At 40.0% G+C, this 14,654-nt stretch overlaps 2 protein-coding genes across 2 annotated transcripts; both read right to left on the bottom strand.

The window, feature by feature from the left end:
* Positions 1 to 15: 15 nt before the first annotated feature.
* On the bottom strand, positions 16 to 7,062 carry LOC103376572 (calcium-binding and coiled-coil domain-containing protein 1-like). The gene is made up of 14 exons (XM_008306981.1): positions 6,977 to 7,062; positions 6,157 to 6,305; positions 5,921 to 6,023; positions 4,907 to 5,109; positions 4,571 to 4,783; positions 4,328 to 4,476; positions 4,182 to 4,251; positions 3,721 to 3,975; positions 3,504 to 3,629; positions 3,104 to 3,187; positions 1,991 to 2,078; positions 1,828 to 1,901; positions 1,063 to 1,145; positions 16 to 706 (listed from the first exon to the last, which is right to left on the bottom strand). Exons 2-14 carry the CDS (start codon positions 6,286 to 6,288, stop codon positions 679 to 681), a joined length of 1,608 nt encoding a protein of 535 aa, XP_008305203.1. The 5' UTR covers positions 6,289 to 6,305; positions 6,977 to 7,062; the 3' UTR covers positions 16 to 678.
* A 2,662-nt stretch (positions 7,063 to 9,724) lies between these two features.
* Positions 9,725 to 14,349, bottom strand: LOC103376571 (single-strand selective monofunctional uracil DNA glycosylase). Its single transcript, XM_008306980.1, has 2 exons — positions 13,419 to 14,349; positions 9,725 to 11,415 (listed from the first exon to the last, which is right to left on the bottom strand). Exons 1-2 carry the CDS (start codon positions 13,734 to 13,736, stop codon positions 10,885 to 10,887), a joined length of 849 nt encoding a protein of 282 aa, XP_008305202.1. The 5' UTR covers positions 13,737 to 14,349; the 3' UTR covers positions 9,725 to 10,884.
* Positions 14,350 to 14,654: the final 305 nt, after the last annotated feature.

Here is a 14,654-nt window from a genome sequence, read left to right as displayed (position 1 = left end):
CAAAAACAACATGTATGTGTTTTCATCTTTTATTATAGAGCCCTGTCTTTCTCACAGGGGGTTGTATCCATAAAGAAAAATATCATAAATAAACGTTCATTTTCCTCCAACCTGACGCTGTTCTCAACAAACTGAAAGCAAACATTTAACACTTGACCGTGACACACACCCACACATTCACCACAATCTCAGAAGTCACGTAGAGTTTAGGGGCTAATATGTCGCCAAAACACGATGCAGTGTATTAAATTCACAGTACCATAACATCATGTAGCACATGTATCACAACAGTTGTCACAAATCTACACTATACTGAGTTAAAAAGCTAAATAATAAAGGAATTGCATGTTCTAAAAGAAAGATATTTTAGTGTCTGCATCTGAAAGCATAAGGAGGAGCAGACAAAACTGTAAACCGTGTAATTAGCACCTAATGTTCATCCTAAGGTTCATTAATTCTGAATCAGCATTGAAACCATTTAACACACTAAACAACACAAATCTGGCCACTTACAAACTGCCATGTTGTCTTTGAAAACAGGCCCTCATTTTCCCGATTAACATCCCTAAAACAAGCGGGCTAATCCTAAAATGTTCCAGGTTTTCTTATGACCCATGTTAATGATCTTTGCAGTGATGCACAAGCAACCTTCCGTCCATCCATCCATCCTTCATTGTGCTACCACATGGGGGCCTCGGCCAGATCACTGCAGAGGATAAGGTGGAAAGAAAAAGAAAGATTTACAACCGCTGCAAACAAAACATGATATGCTGTCAATAAACAGGATAATAAACCTCTTACCACTGTTCCTGCTAATCTACTGCTCATTTAGCATTAACGTATTTCATTATTGCTGCTATTTCAACTCCTATTATGTACAATAATATTCACTCATATCTTTTTTAATCTCTAGTGCTGACTGTCAAATGAATGTGAACTACAAATGAACAACAGCTTTTATAAACCGGTCCAATAGTGGGGAGAGTGTGAAGAGAGGATTCTAGTCATGCAGAAAGAAGCAGGGTGTGTTCGGTGTGGCTGGTAGAAAGCCAGATCTGTCACCTCAGGACGGGGTTCACAAGGTCTTTTAGGATCAGTTGCTTCCCTTCATCAGCTCGGGTTTCCCAGTCCTGCCTCTTCTCGTCCTGATTTAACGGAGAGAAGCAGAGATGGATGTCATTTGCAGATCTTGATGCTGTTTCCTAATATATTTAAATGTAAATGTCCGTATGAGAACCAGTGACACTGAGCAATGCTTCCACACTGACATATCAATGCTTAATGTTGCTTTAATGTCCAGCTACAACATTGAAGCCCTGTGAATAATACTGATTTTAAATATCTTCACTGCTCTAAATTGGTAAAATAAGGCATGATTCATAACTGATCTCATTTGAGAAAAAGCAGGTACACATAACATTTTCTTAGTGTCTAACAAGCACTTCTGTTCCACGTTGAATGAGGATCTCTTGAAGTAAAAGCACAAATTATGATAAAAAAAAAAAAAATCAGATGCATGGATTAGCTGAGAAATGTGTTACAGCAAGTTCTGGGTGAAAACACAAGCGTTGTGATGTTTCTGCCTAATACTGCTGTTCTACGTTTTGTCCTTGACATGATCCAGTTTGATTAAATACATCATCATGACCTGTTTCTATGAGGCAGCACTGAACACAGGTGTTCAACAACAGAGCTGGAACAACCTGACGCAGAAACAGCACTCGAGGACTCAGTTGGGAAACTGGTCAAATATTTGCCCACTCAGGTCTGTTAGAAGCAAATGCAGGTGGTGTTGATCCTTGTTTAGTTTACATGTTAGTTTGATACCTGTGAGTCCTGACAGGCTAATCTGAGGGAAGCTGAAGATGCATCCTGGTCATCCTCAGAGGAAGAGTCAGAAGCTGTTTAAAGTGGGGAAAAACTCTACTTTGGTGCTCAGTGTAAAGAAGTAAAACATCAGAGTGGTATATAAAAACACTTCTTTACTTACAGGTACATGTGGAAACTATGGTGTTTGATCTAGTTTCAGCCACAGTCTCCAACCTCTGCTCTAGCTGATGAATATAACTCATCAGATCCTGCAAGTATCCGAAGACGAAGAAAGGGATGAGACCAAAGATGAAAAAAGGCATGAGACAAGAAAGAAGGTAAACTGTAAACTTTCATGAGGATATCGTGCTGTATTTTGGGTTTTTTGGAGTTTATAAAGTGGATTGTCTCTTAATAATTGAAGATATCATTGTCAACAAAGATGCTTTGGCTACACAATGAGTGTAAACTGTGGGAAAAGAAATACTCAGGTTAAATTAGGTAAAACAACAATAACATAATGTAGAAATACTCTGTTAGGAGCAAAAGTCACACATTCACAGTTTGATTTTAGTTCAATCAAAATATATGTTAAGTAACAGAATTAAGAGTATCTACAACAACACAATTCTTCATTTATTCTATTTTGTATTGTGAATTGAAATCTGCAAAGTAAGTAAAATTGACAAATGCATATAGAGGGGTAGAAAAAACAGTGTTTCTCTCTGAAATGTACTTTAGCAGATGTAAAAAGAAGCAGATAAATAGTCAAGTCAAGTTAATCCAAATTATACTTAAGTGTAGACCTTATGAAACCTACATGTACTGAGCTTTTTTCCAGCATCAACTGTAAATCTGGGCCTGAAAACTGAAAATGTCTCACACAATTTTGTTGATTTAACAAAGCCAACATGAGTCTGTGCGCCTTCCACTACACTGGCTGATTGGATCTTGTGTTTTTTTTGTTGTTGTTGTTTTTTTTTAAATTCTCTCTTCTTTTTCTTGTTATGGACATTTTCTCATTTTTATATAAACAGTGAAAAATAAAATGGTGGGCAAGAAGGATGGCCAAGACAATATTATTTAAACTGTGCTCATATGACTTCACAATTCAGGCCAGTGCAGTTCAGATGTAAAACCAGCCACCATCCTTATATGTCACTGAGCTGGGAACCACGACAGAATGTTGCTATATTCTGGAGAAAGAACTTCTTGATTAAACACCCATCTCTTGAAAAATACCATATCATAAAGTCATATACATTGTGGCAGTGGTCTGGTGCTGAATTCTTGCCTGTTTGTTGAGTTGTTCCTCCTCTCTCTCTTTCTGGATCTTTCTCAGACTGGCCTTCAGCTCCTGCAGCTCTCTCAGCAGTACCTACAGGGGGCGGCAGCATTTAAACTCAGATCATCTGAACACCCACACAGCTGATGCGGCATGTCCTCTTCCCTGCTGTTGATCACATGACGGTGTGAAGAAATGTTTACTCACTGTTCATGGAAGCTTTTCTATTTGTGCCAGTATGTGAGTAATAAAAGAACTGCGCTGAACTCTGGCATGATTCTCCAGTTTCCAGAACGCAACCTGAGTGACTGACCATGCAAGAACGGCAGCACCCGAGGAGTTATATTTAGAGCACGAATGTGTTTGTGTATTAAATAATAGTGATCACGATGTACTTTGATTTACTCACTTTATTGTAATCTTTCTCTTTCCCAAGCTCTACTTCTAGTTTCTCCCTCTCCATCCTCTCCTCCTGGAGCCACTCCTCTTTTCTGTGCGCCTCACAGCTCAGATCTTGGAATTTCTTCTTATCGCCCTGCGCAAAAACAAGAAAACAGATCTATTAATGAAGTCAGATCTATATATAGGTCATGCATGTGCAGCATCAGGTCCTGCTGCGTCCTCACTTCTGCTGCATGTTTGTATGCCTCTCTCTCTAAAGCCCAGTTGGCCCTCTCCTCCCTGAGGACCAGGTTCTCCTCAGACAGCAGCAGGGTCAGCTGGGCCACCTGCAGCCGGGCCTGGTGCAGCTCAGTATGGGTTTGGCCCTGTCGGGTTCCCATGTCCCTTAGCTCCCTACGGAGGCTCTCGGCTACATGCTCACTGGCCTCCAGACGCTCCTGCAGCCCTCTCTCCTCCGCCAGAGCAGCCTCGTTCTCCACCTGTGGAGAGACGAAGAGGTACAGCAACAGAAAGAAACACTTCTTCTTGCCTGATGTAGCCACGACAATGCACCAGAAAGTGTCCACTTCTTCCATATCTGGAAACATGTGACCATCTAAATCTGGCCTGGGGAAGGTTTTCTTATGTTACAGAGTTGTGCGTCCTCTGTGACCACATTTCTTAATCGTTAGCATCAACCAGTTACCTGCAGAGACTTTCTCTTTTCTTCGTTGTGTTTCATTTGACTGGACATTTTCTTCACTCTCTCTTTCAGCCTGTGGTACCAAATGTAAGGTTATTTTAAGGCCCAAATGAAAAACATTTAAGCTTGTATATGTCTTAAACACTTGCCTCTCCAGTTCGTTGTTTCCTTCTTCCTCTCTTTCAGTCAGAACTCTGATTTCTTCCTCCAAGTCTTTGATTTGCTGCTGACTTTCAGCTTTTTCAGCCATAAGTTTACTCAGTTCAGAATTCAGATTTTCCTGATTATATCTCACATCCTTTTGGTGTTGTGAAGAAAATAAAAAAATATTAGAAGTACTTTATGTCACCTTTTATTCTGTTTGCTAAGCTGGTGAAAGGAGACGTCTGTACCTTGTGTTTTCCCTCCATGTTCTTCAGCATCTCGCGGTCGTGTGTCAGGTTGTCTCTGAGCTCAGTGATCTCCGCCTTCATTGCTTCTCTTTCACACTCCCAATCCATCCTTGCCTTTTTGCTGTCCTCTTTCTCATTCTCTGTCTCTTTCTTTGCTGCGTCCAGAGCTCGCTGTAAATCTGCTTGCTTTTTCAAGCACTCCTCCAGCCGACTCTGTGGAACAACACAGAAGGAGATTTAAATACTTGTATTGTAACCAATAAGATTGATTTCAAAGCCTTCACACTGGCGCTTTCACTCAGTATTCATTATTCCAGTGAAGTTTTCTCCTCCCACCTGCAGCAGCTGAGCCCTGGGGATGACCAGGAGCAGCTCTTCCCCTCCATCTTCCTCATCTTGCTCCTCTTTTAGAGTCTCCAGCTCCTCCAGCGGTTTGGGAGCACAGAAAGTGAAGGGACGACTGCGGGCACGAACCTCCCCCATCTTATCCACATATACAAACTGGTACTCCACAGTACTGGGGCGGGGCAGGTAGAATGCTGCATCGAGTAGACAATCCAATCAAACTTAATGTTGTTGTTTTACTAAATATTGCAGAATAACATAAGGCTTAAGTAGAAGCACAACAGGCTCTAGACTAATAACAACATGTGCAGGAGTTTTTCCAAGTTTTATTCTTTCCGTGGTTTGCTGTCTGTACACTGTGACCCCTGTTGGTTGTGTTATAACTACATCAGAACCTCTCTGACTAAATAGATCTTTTTTTTTATATATATAAGTTTGGTTCAACTTATAACCGTGTAATATTGCAGTAATAACTACTGAGTACTCATGAGTTGGAATGTCAGTTCATTGATGTTTCAGGTAATTTTGAGCACTTTTATGTTTTAGATCCCCCAACTCAGCCCCCATAACCCCTAAAAAATGTATTGCAGTCTGTTTTGTCACATTGTTTTCACCTTGTGAGTCTATTTGTCTGTAAGCGTGCATCATCATAACACAATATGGTCACTATAGCAGGAACCACCACAGAGGTAGCTTTGAAATATTTGCTGGGTGTTTTTATGTCTGTCTGCACACATAGTAGTGCCACAACTGTAAAAGAGGCACTAACAAAACATACAGGTGTGTAGCTGAGATAAAAATGAATTTAGGATGTGAGATTGGTCCAATCTGTCACCATGTATTCAGGTAGAAATGACAACTGAGTTGTAATTGGTCGAAACCTCAACATGTTGGTGAGAGTGTGGCTGCTGTAATCACTCAGTTACTTCTGAATGTTAAAATATCAAAAAGGTTGAATCCGTCTTTGAGAAAAAAAATAAAAAAGTTGTTTGGCTGATTTCTTACCCTGAAAAAGTGCACAGTAGTCGACACTGGTTCCTTCAGTGTAGCCCTCAGGAACTAGAGCCCATGTGTACGTGTAATACTGTTTTACTGAAGACCAGCCCATCTGTGACAGGACAAAAAAACACCACATTTTATTCCACAAAACATACAGATGCCTCATCCTCATCCGTGTAACACAGTGACAATGTTCTTTGATGTTTTCTGATTTACTTTGGTGGTGAACTGGGAGAATCTACCTCAAAAATCCCAATCCAGTCACTGCTGCTCCACTGATGGGCTGAACTCAGACTGTAGTGACACTCCACTCTGGTCTGGGGGAAGTAGAGTTGTCCCACATTTCGAAACACCACTGTGGACTGTTTATCCATGGTAATAGGAAGCTTTGCTGTTTAGGAAGAAACATACATGGATCCAGTGAAACGTGCTCCAGTTTCAGTCTGGATGAGAACAGCTGATGAAAGGTGATACCAGAGTCAGGTCGGGAATGCAGCGTGGTCGCAACACCAGTCGCCTATGGCTCGACAATATGATTGTAAACAAGAAGCTTATATACCTACTCAGTGGTGAGATTATGGCATAGAATTTGCAAAAATACAGAAATTGTGAATGAACTGTTTGTTGCTCTGAGCATGTGGCGTTGTATACTATAAAAACAAGAAAAATATCAACTATCAATCTACTGTCAAAATGATTGATAGTAGCTCAGTTTTTAGAATTAGTTATTCATTTTTACTTTTGATTGGCCAACCAATGGCTTTACTTTATGTTCCAATACTACTTTTTTTAATTTCTAAAAACCATAATCATGACAAATTGAAATCAAATACAAATATAACACAAAAAACACTTCAGATGACAAGCAAAAGTTTTCAGTTATCAATAATCCCCCTCATGTGTGTCAACAAATCTTCTATGTCCTTATTATCTACAAGTTAACATATGAAGCTTTCCCCTTGTTACTGGTCTCCATTGGTGGCTTTCTGAGACAAATGACTGGGTTTAGTAACTTAACAAACTCTGTGGAGTTCATGTTGGTGATGGTGGCGTTAGCCTTACCTTATTCTGCAGAGAAATGAATGTCGTGTCTTTTCTGCCACCTCACGAGGAATCAGTCTGCAGATGATGAGCAGTGCTGTCAGGTGCAAGAGTTTCACAACCTCCCCTGAACCATGTGAACCCCAAATAGAATTAGTGATGCTGAGTGACTCATGGGAGATGCAGTTCACCAGTGCACAGCTCGTCAGACGGCGGAGTAGAGCTGCAGACTTCAACTCCCATTGCAGGATACAATTATAGGACACTGCTGCTCGTTACTCCTCATTGCAATTCTTGGTAGTGGCACAGGTGGGGGTTAGGAAAGAGGGGAGGTGGCACTTTCCTCAAAGTCTAGCATGTCTCTTAATAACAAGCTAAATGCATCCAACATCCTGGAATCAGTGAAAGGCATAAAAATAACTGACAGCTCATCAACAGTCTCAAATTTTCAGTATTTTTGGACAAAGACTTGAAAGACTAAACTAGAAATGTATTGTAAAATTCAATAGGCTGCCTGTGATTTTACCCTGTGATTGCGTAAGAACTATGTTCCCGCTTTGAACACTTGATGGCAGTGTAGCTGTAGCACAAACCTACATGTCACAAGAGTTTTTTGGGGGCATTTAAGGACTCACAATCTGGAATTAAACCCTGAAGATTGTTGAGTTCAATTCAGTTTCAATTCCCAACAGATGTAATTTTACGACACTTCACATAGTAAAGTGAAGACCTTTCAAAATCTGCAGAGAAATCCAACAAATCCAAAGATTCCCTTGGAAGCCTTTTTAACAAGCACTTCGCAACAGTGGGAAGAAAAATCTCCTCTTTACCAGGAAATAAAAAAACCTCCAGCAGAACCAGGCTCAGTGAGGGCAGCCATCTGCCTCAACTGGTTAGGGTGAGGCTGAAGACTAGCAGACAGCAGATAGAAAACAGACAAACACTGCATAAGACGACACTCATAAAACAATAAGGAGGCTGGTGAGGCGACTAACCTGCAGATCAGAAACATGTAGCTCCACAACCAGAGATACCTGCAGAGAGAACACATTGCGAACTACAGAAGAAAACACAAAGGTAGTGACATGTACAGTCGTCCTCAAAATTATTCATACCCTTCCATTAAAGAAAAGGCATAATTCACAATAGCAACTCATCCATCCATCCATTATCTATACACCACTTAATCCTCACTAGGGTCGATAGGGCTGGAGCCTATCCCAGNACTAACCTGCAGATCAGAAACATGTAGCTCCACAACCAGAGATACCTGCAGAGAGAACAAATTGCGAACTACAGAAGAAAACACAAAGGTAGTGACATGTACAGTCGTCCTCAAAATTATTCATACTCTTCCATTAAAGAAAAGGCATAATTCACAATAGCAACTCATCCATCCATCATCTATACACCACTTAATCCTCATTAGGGTCGCAGGGGCTGGAGCCTATCCCAGCTGACTTAGGGTGAAGGCAGGAGACACCCTGGACAGGTCACCAGTCTATCGCAGGGCTACACTTAGAGACAGACAACCAAGCACACTCACATTCACACCTACGGACAATTTAGATTCACCAAATAACCTCAACATGTTTTTGGACTGTGTGGGAGGAAGCTGGAGAACCTGGAGAGAACCCTGCTGCACAGGGAGAACATGCAAACTCCAATAGTAACTCAAATAACTAGAAACTGAAAAAAGTAATAATGAATTTTAAAAAATGCAAAACTATAATTTAGTGAAATAAGACATTGCTTTTGAATTGTGGTTGAAAAGAATAATTTAAAAAATACAAACAAAACTGTCCTGGACAAATTAGAGCACTTTGCTGATGAGCAGTGGGCCAAAATCAAAATAGCTGTCAACAGGTGTAGAAGTCTGATTGAGAGTTACAGAAAACACTTGACTGCAGTGATTGACTCAAAGGGTTGTTCAACAAGATATTAGTTTATGGGTCCCATCATGCTTGTTTGCTTGTTTTGTTGTTGTTGTTGTTGTTGTTGTTGTTGCTTTTTTGTTTGTTTTAAAAAAAATATTTCTCTTGAACCACAATTCAAAAGCAATGCCATGATTTTCATTACATTTTTATTTATTATTACTTTTTTAAAATTTCAACTTATTTCAGTGACAGCTGTTTTTTTTCCTTCTTTAATGGGAGGGTATGAATACATTTGAGGACGACTGTAATGGAAACATATTACTGTTTAAAGAGAAAGCTTCACCTGATCCAGCCCCAACTATTGGCTATATCAAAACGTAAGGTTTTTAGCCTTAAATGCAGAGCGAGCTGAACCCAAACTGTGAACTGGTTCCACAGCAGAGCAGTCTGATAGCTGATGTTCTGCCTCCAATCTGCTTTTGGAAACTCCAGGAAACAAGTAAACCTGTAGTCTGAGAGCAAAGTGCTCCATTAAGATAAGAATTATGGCAGACAATTAGACAACTACACATTTAAGATTAAACTATTATGATAGCAATAGCACTGCAAACTAGATGAATCCAGTCTACTGTGGCTCATTAGCGAGTAGTGGTGACGTTTCTATTTTTAACAGCAGAAGACATTGTAAGTTGTCAAAGCAGGAAAAATACAGGTTCTATTGATGATATTAATAAACACAAATACTTAAGGTCATGATAGGCTACCTCTAAAGCTAGTTTCCCATCAGTGTTACCATTTAAACATTCAGCAAGTTTTAAAGCCACACAAAATGTTCCCATGCAAAACATGAGCCTTCATTTTTGGAGCACCAGAGGAAGGACATTAGCCCAGATCTCATAATCCAATATTTATTTAAACAAGAAACTTCTATGAATCCATAGAACTAGTAAAATAAAGCATGAGAAATTAGTATGTAAACACATAAAGTACATTATCAAAGCACATGACAAAGAAGACGACTGTTAAAAAAAAACAAACAAGCAAAAAACAGTATAAAAGAATAGTCTTGTACAGTAATCTGGCACATACAACACCTTCAACTTTATTTTTGCAGTTTTGTATTTTCCTTGTTTCTGAATGCTGTAATTTTCCTGTCAAAAGCTACAGTATGTCAGTAAATGAGTTGATGTAATTACAAAACTCCAGATCAGTTCAGTCCATACCTGTTGTCATTTTATTCATAAAATTGTAATTTAATACATGCCAAAAAGTTGGCAATTGTATATTTTCTAAGAGTATCCTATCCAAGGGTAATGATTGCTTCTAATTAAATTCTGTCATATTTGAAGGCCATTTCTATCAAGGTATTTGCTATACCATGTTAATATTGTGAATGTCTTTTGTGTTAATACATTTAAATTTTGTTTTTATCTTCACATATTCATGAGCAGATCAATACCGGGCCAGGCTGGACATAGTAACAGTATCTCTAGGCTCCCCCTCCACCCCCAAATTTACAGGCTCAACAAGTTTAATCAGTGGACTCAATAAAAAAAAAAAAAAAAACACAAACATGAACATTCACATATACCCTGAGCTTACATTTGGGATATAAACGTACACATATATTCAACGCATCTTATCGTTATGGTAGTGTATAAATATTTTTAGGTTCATAATCCAGGGCCGCTGTAACAACTGATCCACACAGAAAATCCTGGAGTGAACAAACAAATCTTTGCAGTGAAAGAAAACATTCAGTTGCGGAAAATATTCGTTGACAGCATTTGCGGTAAGAGTTGTGAAGGCATTAGTGTACCACACCCTGGAGCTTTTTGCTGCTATTGTCACTGAGGCTGGCAACGTCTGTTTACACTCACAGACTAAGCTGTGAAGAAAAATGTGGTCATGCACTTTTCTTTAGTGCAGCAAACCATCCGTCAAATTAAAGATACACCGAGTCTGTTACTGGAACTCCACACATCCTGATCCATTGTCAGACTGACTGCACTGCACACTTCTACTGATGAGTGTCAGAGGAAGCTGATTAGCTCAAGAGTTATTCAGCAGTGATAGAACACCAAGTTCTGCCAGCTTGGCTTTAGCTACATCCTCCCATCCCTTATTGGCTTGCGGGTTCCTGGGCGACGGATGCATGATGCCCTCGACTCGCACGTTGATGCTTGCAGCAGACAGAGCTCGTCGTGCCCGCTGCTCCGCCACCCTGCCTACGCCAATCACCATGGAGACGTCCAGCGCCTCCACCACCTGGCACAGTGCAATGTCACACAGGGCCAGCAGAGCCTCCCGTTCAGCTGCAGGCAGCTCAGGGGGCGTTAAATTCTTCCCACTGGCACTCATGAAGATTAGTGGGCACAGATTGTGTACGAAGCAATGCTGAAAGAACAGCTCCGGTTCACCGCACAATTTCTTGAAGAAGCCCCAAAAACGTGCACCGCTTACTTCACTCTGAGTGCAGGCGAGCCCCGTGATCCGTCGCTTCGGATGCTCGTCATCAGGATGACCGACCTCCCCTGTGATCTTCAGCCAGTCAACAACTGACCTCACTTCACCGAACGGGACCTGAGCAAAGATGAGTAGATTGTTTATGCTTTTAGGTTTAAGCACAAAATAATGACAGTTAATCTAAACAAGTCAGGATTTGAAGTTTCCTCAAGCTGACCAGTACACAAATATTGAGAGTGAAAACTGTGACGATCTAAACACAAGTGGTGTTAAAATCAAGATGTTTTATCTATATAAATGTATTATGGTTAAAGAATTTGTTGTTTAACTAATTGACAATGAATGAAAACAATTTTGTAATAATCAATTGATTGTTTATCTGTCATTAAACTGGGAAAAAAACATATATTCACTGTTTCCTGCCTGTCAGAATGCAAGGATTATCACTGATGTTTATTCACTGATCGATGGATTTTTCACATTTTCTACTATTTTTACGCTCAACAAATAATCAACTAATTGTAAAAGTAATTGGCAAATTAAATAACTGTCACTTTTGGTCAACAAATGGAGTGATTAACTCACTGGGAGCTGTTGTATCAGTAATTTTGTTTATGGTATTTAAGAAGTTGTGTTGGCTTCAAATTAGGCCCGTATATTTCAACACAAAATGTGTATGCTACTTCTTAGGGACATCAATCATTTTGTCCAGGTATTTTAAAAGATCTTTAAGAAAAAAGTTTCTTGCAATGTTTTATTCTACTGTAAACCAAATTTGTGCAGGTGTAGCAACATTTTTAAAAATTGATTTTATATGGGATTTCTCAGAGTATTACTGTGTGTTTGCAGAGCAGTTCCTCAGTAATGGAGATGGGTGTGGATACTGATGCATTTCCTGAAATCCTAAAATCATACCACAAGGTAAGAAATACCTGCATATTCAGAACCACAGCTATCTCTGATGACCCTTGCATTCTCTTGGGGATTAAATTAAATATGTTCAAAGGTTGCTTTGTCTAAAGAGTGTTCTTCAAAAAGGCAGGGCAAGGTAGTTAGCTAAGTAACCTGTAAAACCTGTAAAGCATGGTTTACAGGAGACAGCACTGTATTAATTTAGTACAGTCCCCTTGTATGGAGCCAAAGGGCCTGTGACCTGTGTCCCTCAGGGGGGACTTCTGCAGTCATCTAGTTCATGGTAACCCGAACAAATTCAGTAGAAGGCAACTGGACATATTTTTTGGTGTTACCTCTTATAGATTGTCCATTTCGCTCTCAATATAGTTGTGTGCAGTCCTTGTTGCATTGGAAAAGCGCATTACTAATTGCTCAGCTTGTGTTTAGGTGTTTCATCCTTTGGGGGAACCAGTTTTTGACTCAGTGTAGCTGGGGCTACAATGCACTGGACCACTCATCAGGTACTTATGATGCAGTCTTGAAATCCATACCAAGATAGTTTCGTCACCATTGCCACCACAGGGCATGTGAGTCTTGGTTTGTTAACCATTAAGCACGTTATTTGGGGATAAGAATAAATTCGTGGGACTCCCTATCAGTCAAACTAAGAGAGCTTCTTGGAAGGAGTTCAAAATCTTCAAGAAACAATACATAGATAAAGAGATAGATCGATCCATTTCTCTTCTACTGAAGGTTTTAGGATTAGCTCAACTTATCTGAAAAAAAATAAAATAAAGAATTGAATAACCCTGAAAAGTTAATTTAAAGTAATAGATACGCAGAAGAAACAGAGAGCCAAACTAGAAGCATAATGATTAAAATCAGATCATTAATGATGAAAAGGTGAATAAATGGTGTATTGCTAAAAAGCTAAAACTGTTGGCTAAAAGTGGATGAATATGTAAAATAATTAAAGGAAGGATAAACAAATGTAAATTGTTAGTACACACTTAAATACACAATGCCCGCATTGCGCTCTTCATGAGGACAAGTTCGGACATTGTTGTTGTTGTTCAGGTTTACTTCCGCATTTACAACCAATGAGAACTGTCCACAGTGCAGACGTAAACAATGCTGTATCACTTCGCTATTTTGCTATAAGATGCAACCACAGACTGCAACTAAGTTAATTAAAAAACTAAACATGTATGTGCAGCTGTACTCACTCCTGTCTGCGCCATGCCGAAGGGTCCAGGATTCATGCCCAGGAACAGGAACTTCTTCCCGGGCTGACAGTACTTCTCCACGTAGCAGCGGTGGGTGTCCCAGGCGTACTCCAGCGGGTTGTAGATGTACCGGACAGGCTCGCTGAAGGTGAGCCGCCGGAGGTGGGTGTTGAGCTCCAGCTCAGCCTTCAGGAACCTGGAGGAGGGAGTCCCATCCAGAACTCCAGGGTCCTGCTGCTTTGGGCCACACGGAGGCTGGTTCTTCTCTCCATCTCCACAGACGAGCGTTTCATTCGCAGATGAGTTGTCATCTAACATTTTGGAGCGATAAAGTATTAAATAAGTTCTGGTTTGTACTATAAAATCGGACCATTAACGTTGGGTTTTAGACTGTGACAATGCAATGTGCTGGAGGCTTTTATGGTTTTTGTTTGGTGTTTTCTTCCTCTGCACCTTCCTGTTAGTCGGTCTTCTTTGCGCATTAAAGGCGGCTGCTGCCCCCTACAGCCATGTTGGTGTCATTATAGGGAGGAACATTGTACTGTAGTACTGTATGTTCTGTAGACAGCAAGATGTTGAGTCCTTGTGCAAGCTTAGTTATTCTGTACACACATTAAGTTTTACCCCATTAAATCATTTACATTGATTTAGAGTCATTCCACAACATAACTAATCTCAAGGCAATCAGTCAATCAAGTGCCTTGCCATTCCGCGTCGGTGATCATTTCTCTACATTTAATCTCATCTTTTGCTTTCTGGATTGTGACCGATGCCCGTTCCATGTGTAGCCATGATGTCAGTCCGTCTATCATTTTCCTTCTCTGTCTGCCTCATCCTCTCTTCCCATTAATTTTTCCAGTTGTGACAATATATTCCAGGGTCTCTTTCCTTATGATGTGTCCAAAAAAAATGCTGCTTGCCATTTCCTATTTTTTTTCAATAGCGTATAATTTGTGTTTAGTAATTTTAAAACATCTTCATATTCTGTCCATATAAGATATATGTATCGTGCTTCTGTAAAACCACATCTCTGCTGCAGTGATTTTGTTTGATGTTTTCTTATTTATGTTCCAGGATTCACATCCGCACATCAGAACTGGTGGAATGTAACAGCTGACAGTTCTCATACAGATGCTGTTTTCTTATTTGTCAGTATATTTTTCATTTTCATAAATGCTGTTCTTTCATTGCTACTCTACATCTGATATCTGTTTCAAACCTCCCATCTGATGTCAT

Source organism: Stegastes partitus, unplaced genomic scaffold (assembly GCF_000690725.1).
Source record: "Stegastes partitus isolate 25-593 unplaced genomic scaffold, Stegastes_partitus-1.0.2 Scaffold51, whole genome shotgun sequence".
NCBI lineage: Eukaryota > Metazoa > Chordata > Actinopteri > Pomacentridae > Stegastes > Stegastes partitus.
Note: the sequence above shows the minus strand (reverse complement) of the source record. Positions and strands in the feature narration are given on the sequence as shown.

Coding starts and splice junctions, on each gene's coding strand:
- LOC103376571 (XM_008306980.1), bottom strand. CDS start 13,736: ATGTTAGATGACAACTCATCTGCGAATGAAACGCTCGTCTGTGGAGAT. Junction 11,416..13,418: donor TCGGCATGGCGCAGACAGGA/GTGAGTACAGCT, acceptor ATCTTTGCTCAG/GTCCCGTTCGGTGAAGTGAG.
- LOC103376572 (XM_008306981.1), bottom strand. CDS start 6,288: ATGGATAAACAGTCCACAGTGGTGTTTCGAAATGTGGGACAACTCTAC. Junction 3,976..4,181: donor AAAAGAGAAAGTCTCTGCAG/GTAACTGGTTGA, acceptor GTCTCTCCACAG/GTGGAGAACGAGGCTGCTCT. Junction 3,188..3,503: donor AAGAGAAAGATTACAATAAA/GTGAGTAAATCA, acceptor CGCCCCCTGTAG/GTACTGCTGAGAGAGCTGCA.